Consider the following 6752-nt stretch of genomic DNA (forward strand, 5'->3'; position numbering starts at 1 on the left):
GCACTGTCGCCTCACAGCATGAAAGTCACTGGTTTGAGTCCATGCTGGGCCAGCTGGCATTTTTGTGTGGAGTTTGCATGTTCTCCCAGTGTTTGCGCGGATTTCATTCGGGTGCTTTAGTTTCCCCCATGTGCTTTAGGTGAATTAAATAAACTAAATTGGCCGTAGTGAATGAGTGTGTATGGACATTGATATCAATTTTAATATCAATTTTCTGTTTTACTAATGATCAGCGAACAATAACAATTTATCCTAAATCCATGCACATGTTTCAGATTTTGTTAATCTTGTTGTAGTTGCCACTTTTAACCAGCAAATGTCCTGAGCGTGCTACACTTCTAGCACATCTAAACAGTTAATCTAGACAAAGTTACCCTTTTCTGCTGCAAATTTAGCAATCATTTACCCTTATCTACCCTTTTGCTTTATCTTTAGTAGTTTTTTGGGGGGTGGGGGTCTTAGCTCAGAGCAATTGTTTACCTTTGCCTAATGGTAAACATTAACGATGCTAACTGAAATACAGAAACACACTGACATTTACATATTGCATTTTTGTTTTGCGTATTACATTTCAAAATTAATTTTGCAACACACATCCCATGCTATTATGCTGAAAATGTAATCCTGCGTTTCCTAGACGCGAGTGAAAATGCATTTAGGACAAATAACATTTAAATGATCATTTTGCTACAGTTTCTGCTTGTACTTTATTCACATCAAATTCAGTTTGTGTATAGCATTTTCAATTTAATTTTGCAACTTATAAAGCTTTAAAATGTGGATACAATTTACATATTAAAACAGTGTTTGAAATGAGAAATGCAAACAATGTAATTTAATTGACATTTTCATTCTGCACCAAACATTGCTCATATGTTTTGGAAAATGCAAATTCAAATACAGAAATACATTGCCATTTAACATATTGCATTGCCATTTTGCATATTACTTTTTGAATTGAATTATGCTACTCATACGCTTCCATATTGCAGAAGTAGGCTTCTTCTACATTCAAACATTTATATGTTATTTTTTTTAACTGCATTACAATTAGGGATGCAACAATTATACATTTTGGTTGTATGATTATATATTCTGAAGAATAATGATGGTTTCACAGTTATCACGTCTAATTTAAATTCAAGCTTTAGGTAAGTAGCTATTTAGATTAACTGTTGTTGTCATCTGTGTTCATGCATATCATTCTAGACTCGTCTAACATCTTTTGTTTACATTGCACAGAAAGGCATGCACAACTCTCACCGTGAGATGTTTTCCACTGCGTGCAACCGGAAAGACGCAAGCGTGATGCTTTGCTTGTGCGCGCATACATTCTTACATTAGAAATAACAAACTTGAAAGTGGAAAAGACGTAATTTGGGAACGGCCGCTGCTATAGTTATTCAGGTGTGCGTGTATTAGCCTCGGTGTACTTAATTGTTACTTTAAACTAGCGCACAGTTGGCAATTTGGCATAACTTTGTTTAATTGCAGCAGTTTCGTTTTGTTCCCTCCAACAGAAATGTGGCTTAGAGAAGGCTTTACGATTTAAAAGTGACGAATTAAAGCGCAGTTAATAGTGAAATCGGCTAATTGTTCCATTACCATGTTTTCGGTTGCATGCACCAGTCGCTTATGGTGACTTGCGCTCTGCGCAGCCTTCAACGGCAGCTCGTGCTTTATGAAACAGACTCCGTTTTGTTTTTTACTGAACTAAATTTATTTTTGATGTCTGGTCACAATGTTTGGAGGGCCGGAACAAATTGCCTCTGGGGCCGGGTTCGGCCAGCGGGCCGCCAATTGAATAGCCCTGGTCAAGGACCTCAATACATTACAGATATGCTCACTGAACACAAACCTAACAGATCACTCAGATCTTAAATAAATAGGAAATTTCAAGGGTTCCGTCAAAGCATCTGTTTAGCTGTGCCTTTACTGAATGAGCACTGTGCTACGTCTGACATGTCACACTATTATGCCCTTCTTCTATTTTTCTTTCATTTGAAACCGGTTTTAACATATTTGAATCTGTTTTCATCATTTTTATTCTTTGTTGTTTATTGTCTTTTTATTTTATGCTTCTTTTATTCTTGTTTATGTAAAGCACTTTGAATAATTGTGCATGAAATGTGCTATATAAATAAACTTGCCTTGCTTTTCCTTGCCTAAAAAGGTGCATTTAGTTAGAATATCAATGTGAGTCAGAGACCCTACTGCAGATGATCTTCAGCCAGTGTGATGAGTTTCACAATGACTACACTAGACTAAAATAGCAGCCAATCAAATCTCTCCTCTTAAAATATACCCTTCTTCTTTAGAATTCTTGAAATAAAATGTGTTGCTCATCATACAATAATGAAAAATAAGACGGAAACTCAATATCTATTGCACTTTTAAACAAATGGAAGGATGTTTAATCATACCCTAGCCTGTTTATGGTGCAAAGAACAGCACTAATAATATCGTCATACTATCGGTGTTATTGACACCACAAGCTGAGAAAAACAAGTCTTAACAGGAATCTCTCCTCCCACCTTTAATGTAAATTTAAACGGTTTAATCATTAAGAAGTCACTGTCTTTATGATGACCATCACCATCATCTCTCTGCTCCTGCTGGTTTCTCTGCTGCCACACATGACCTTCACTGGTGAGACTGAATTTAACTGATTAATATGGATGGTTGACAAACCTTTGAAGAAATAAAAAATGTTATATTTATATAATCTGAAATCTGATGTTTGAGAAAATAATGAACTTATTCTTCAATGCTGAAGTCAGCTCTGTTTTGCAATTGTTTTAGAACTTCTGATTCAGCTGCCTATGAGAGAAATGACTAGAAATAATAAAAACTACTTGTTTACAGAATCATATAATAAGAAAATGTCCGTTTGCAAAATCAAGCAGTAAAATGAGCTGTTTTTAACTTAACAACTCGAAATACATTCAAACTTAACATAAATGGAAGTGAATGAGACTGGAAGTCTTGAGCCAAAAAGATTCAAATGGCTGCACATGCTCATATATGAAGAATAAGGTGAACAGGGGAACACAATCATTATCAATCCTTTCATCATTTTTTTTTTTTTTTTTTTTTACATTTTACTAAACTGTACCTTAAATATGTCCTATGGTGTAACAAAATTAAAAACATCACTTAATAATATAAAAGCAGTGTGAGAGCACTTCATCTTTAATCTTCATACAGTGCTATTTACTTTATTTTAAAGTTTTTTTTTTTTCATGACTTCTCAAACTTGTTGGATATTTTCAATAAATACCAAAGAAATACAAAATATAGCAATTTTATAATAATTCCAAAAAGTTAAATAAGTCAATAGTTCAGACAAAACCTAATAGGTGGTGGCACATGGGCTCAGTGCTTAGCACTGTCACCTCACAGCAAGAAGGTCACTGGTTCACGTCCTGGCTGGACCAGTTGGTATTTCTGTGTGGAGTTTGCATGTTCTCCTCGTGTTCGTCTGGGTTTCCTCCGGGTGCTCCGGTTTCCCCCACAGCCCAAAGACATGCACTATAGATGAATTGAATAAACAAAATTGTCCGTAGTGTATGTGTGTGAACAGGAGTGTATGGGTGTTTCCTAGTGATGGGTTGCAGCTGGAAGACCATCCGCTGTGTAAAACATATGCTGAATAAGTCAGTGGTTCATTCTGCTGAGGCGGTCCCTGATGAATAAAGGCACTAAGCCGAAAAGAAAATGAATGTATGAATGTCATATCAGAGGACATGATTATCAGTGACAAAATGGATCAAGTTTATTTTTCTTTTTTGAAATATTTGTATGAAAAAAAAAGATTGCTGTTTACTAAAATAAAAAATTGTAAAGTTAGGCCTTAGGTATGTATTAATAATTCTAGAATTTTCTTTTCATTTACAGTTAAAGAGCTGTATTTTAAACTGTAAAACTGTGTCTGAGACGGTCGCACCATAGGCAATCTGGCCCAAAACTGTAATGAGACTATTGACTGCATTTTAAATGATAACAATACTAATTATATTAATTTTTGTGATGTGTGACAGTGAAAATTGACCATCACGTTAACAACCTATGCAGATATTCTTCATTGGCATGTGTGGAGTAGCTTACTTTTATTTTAGTATTTACTTTTTTCTCTTTCTCTTGCAGCTCATGTGGGTATAGTGGACGGCAGGAAAGCAAAACCTCACTCCAGACCTTACATGGTTTCTATTCAGTCGAATGACAGTCATGTCTGTGGTGGATTCCTCATTACTGAACAGTTTGTCTTGACTGCTGCACATTGCTGGAATGAGTAAGCATTTTGTTTAGTGTGTATTGCAATGTTGAGTTTAAATCACTTTTTACGGATGCAGTGACTGCAGTACAATCCTAAACACATATTTACCATACTTTTAACAGAAGAGAGGTTCTGACGGTTTTGGTTGGAGCCCATAAACTAAGTAGGAGCAAGTGTTTGGACCGTTGTGAAGTGGAGCGCTACTTCAATTCGAAATATAAACCGCATCTTAATCGGAATGACATCATGCTTTTGAAAGTATCAACCTTTAATACTTTTAGTTAGCACAAAGTTTAAATTTCTGTTAAAAATGAATTAAATTTGTATTGGCCGTTGGGGCTTCTGCACTAACCTATAAAACAGTAGTATAATCAGTGTATAGTTTTAAAATAAATTAAGTTTATTTGTTAACAATGGTTGTGGTTTTGCATCACAGTTAAAGAAAAAGGTCAGACTGAGCAAGAATGTTGGACTGATATCATTACCGAAGGATGGAGAAGATGTTAAAGCAGATACTCTCTGTAGTGTTGCTGGTTGGGGAAGACTGTGGAAAAATGGACCAAAGCCAGATCGTCTAATGGAAGCAAACACAAGTATAGTAAATGATGCAGAGTGTGAACAGAAATGGGGATCTGATTATAAGGCCTCAAAGATGATCTGTGCTTATGGCCATGGCGGATCCTGCAATGTACGTATGAAAGATGATTCAGACTATGTTAATGTTTAATCTAATTTCACTAGTGACGTGTTGATCTGTGTTTTTTATTAGGGGGATTCAGGAGGTCCTTTGGTTTGTAATAACACTGCTGTTGGAGTCACAGCTTTCTGTGACCGTTATCAATGTAATTCACGTTTGCTTCCTAATGTGTATACTAAGATTTCAGCATATCTTAAATGGATCCACAAAGTAATTGGAAATATGTGATTTCATGAAAATAAAAAGGAGAAGAAGTTCTTTAATAAATCATTAATCAGTCCAAGTTTCCTCATTGTCTCAAGTCTCAAACACATCATTCGTAATAGCAGTATTACAAGGCATATATATATATATATATATATATATATATATATATATATATATATATATATATATATATATATACATATATGGCCAGTATCCAAATACAATCATATTTACATGCAAAGGTGAAAAATAAAAAATAAATATAAAATTCTAGGATTAGTAGAAAAATAGAGATTTTCATTGACATATCTGCAGCTTATTAGACATTTTCTTTTCAGTCTATTCTCTGCAAATCCTAGAGATAGTAGTTGTAAAGAATCATTAATTTTCTGAAATATTTAAGCTGTACTATACATCTACACATGCAGTGTATGCGTATTAAATCAAACAACTAATTTCTGATGCTGAGTTAATAGTTAATACATTTACTCTTAACCACAGGTGTCAACCTTAGTTCCAAAAGGGCCGCAGCCCTGCACAGTTTATGCCTAGTTCAGACTGCGTGATTTTAGCCCTGATTTTGGCTCGCCGACAGGTTTTGAGAAATCGCCGACAAATGCCTGAAATCACAGGCAAATCGCTGCTCGTGCACATGAGTGACAATCACACAGTATGAACGTTCAAAGACGCGATCTGAGAGAATCGCCGATGAGTCGCTGATGCCTGTGAGATATTTGGCGTGCTAAATATCTGGAGCTGTCAGCGATTCAAATCATGCCGTGTGAATTGAGTTTTGACTGAAAATAACATCAGCGATCGCATACAGCCAATGAGAGAGCAGCTTTCACTTGTGTGTGCGTGTGTGTATACCTGCTGCAGGCCAGCAGGAGGCTGGGGGAGAAGTTAAAAGCGCTCTTTTTCGGTTTATTTGGACCCACGAAATGGAGGGAAAACTAGTGGAAGTTTGACAGGACTCAGGAGCAACCGTGTCTGTTTGACGTTTCATACAGAAAGAAATTAGTTTATTATCAACGTTGAGGAGAAATGGCTAATTCCCTTTAAACCCTGGTGAGCAAACATGTACATGTTCTACCTCATTAAAGGTTTCTTTCTCATTGTGTACTTAATAACAAAAGATACCACATGTTTTTGGCTGTGAGACGTAGTTTGGACGAAGTTGTCGGCGATTCTCCCTATATTAAAGTCATGCAATGTGAATGTCCATGTCGCCGAACCATCTTGCAGTGTAAACAAAGCAGCGACGAAACGCAAGCCCAGATAGTCATGCAGTATGAAAACATCTGTGACACGACTAGTTTGAAAATCATGCAGTCTGAACTCGGCATTAGTTCCAACCCTAATTAAACACACCTGATCAAACTAATTGAGTCCTTCAGGCTTGTTTGAAACCTACAGGTAAGTGTGTTGGAGCAGGGTTGAAACTAAACTGTGCAGGGCTTCGGCCCTCCAGGAATTGAGTTTGACACCCCTGCTCTAAACCATGTGAGATGTGAAAATGACACCACAAGTTTAACAAGAATTGTCCTCATCATGTTACTTATATCACATTCT

General features: G+C 36.2%; 1 protein-coding gene across 1 annotated transcript; it reads left to right on the forward strand.

Annotated features, from left to right (window-relative positions):
• The first annotated feature begins 2337 nt into the window (after positions 1–2337).
• LOC137490598 (duodenase-1-like) lies at positions 2338–5255 on the forward strand. The gene is made up of 5 exons (XM_068218989.2): positions 2338–2649; positions 4147–4291; positions 4399–4534; positions 4713–4964; positions 5046–5255. The coding sequence occupies exons 1-5, from the start codon at positions 2583–2585 to the stop codon at positions 5199–5201; spliced, it is 756 nt and encodes a 251-aa protein (XP_068075090.1). The 5' UTR covers positions 2338–2582; the 3' UTR covers positions 5202–5255.
• Positions 5256–6752: the final 1497 nt, after the last annotated feature.

This window comes from Danio rerio, chromosome 22 (genome assembly GCF_049306965.1).
Source record: "Danio rerio strain Tuebingen ecotype United States chromosome 22, GRCz12tu, whole genome shotgun sequence".
NCBI lineage: Eukaryota > Metazoa > Chordata > Actinopteri > Cypriniformes > Danionidae > Danio > Danio rerio.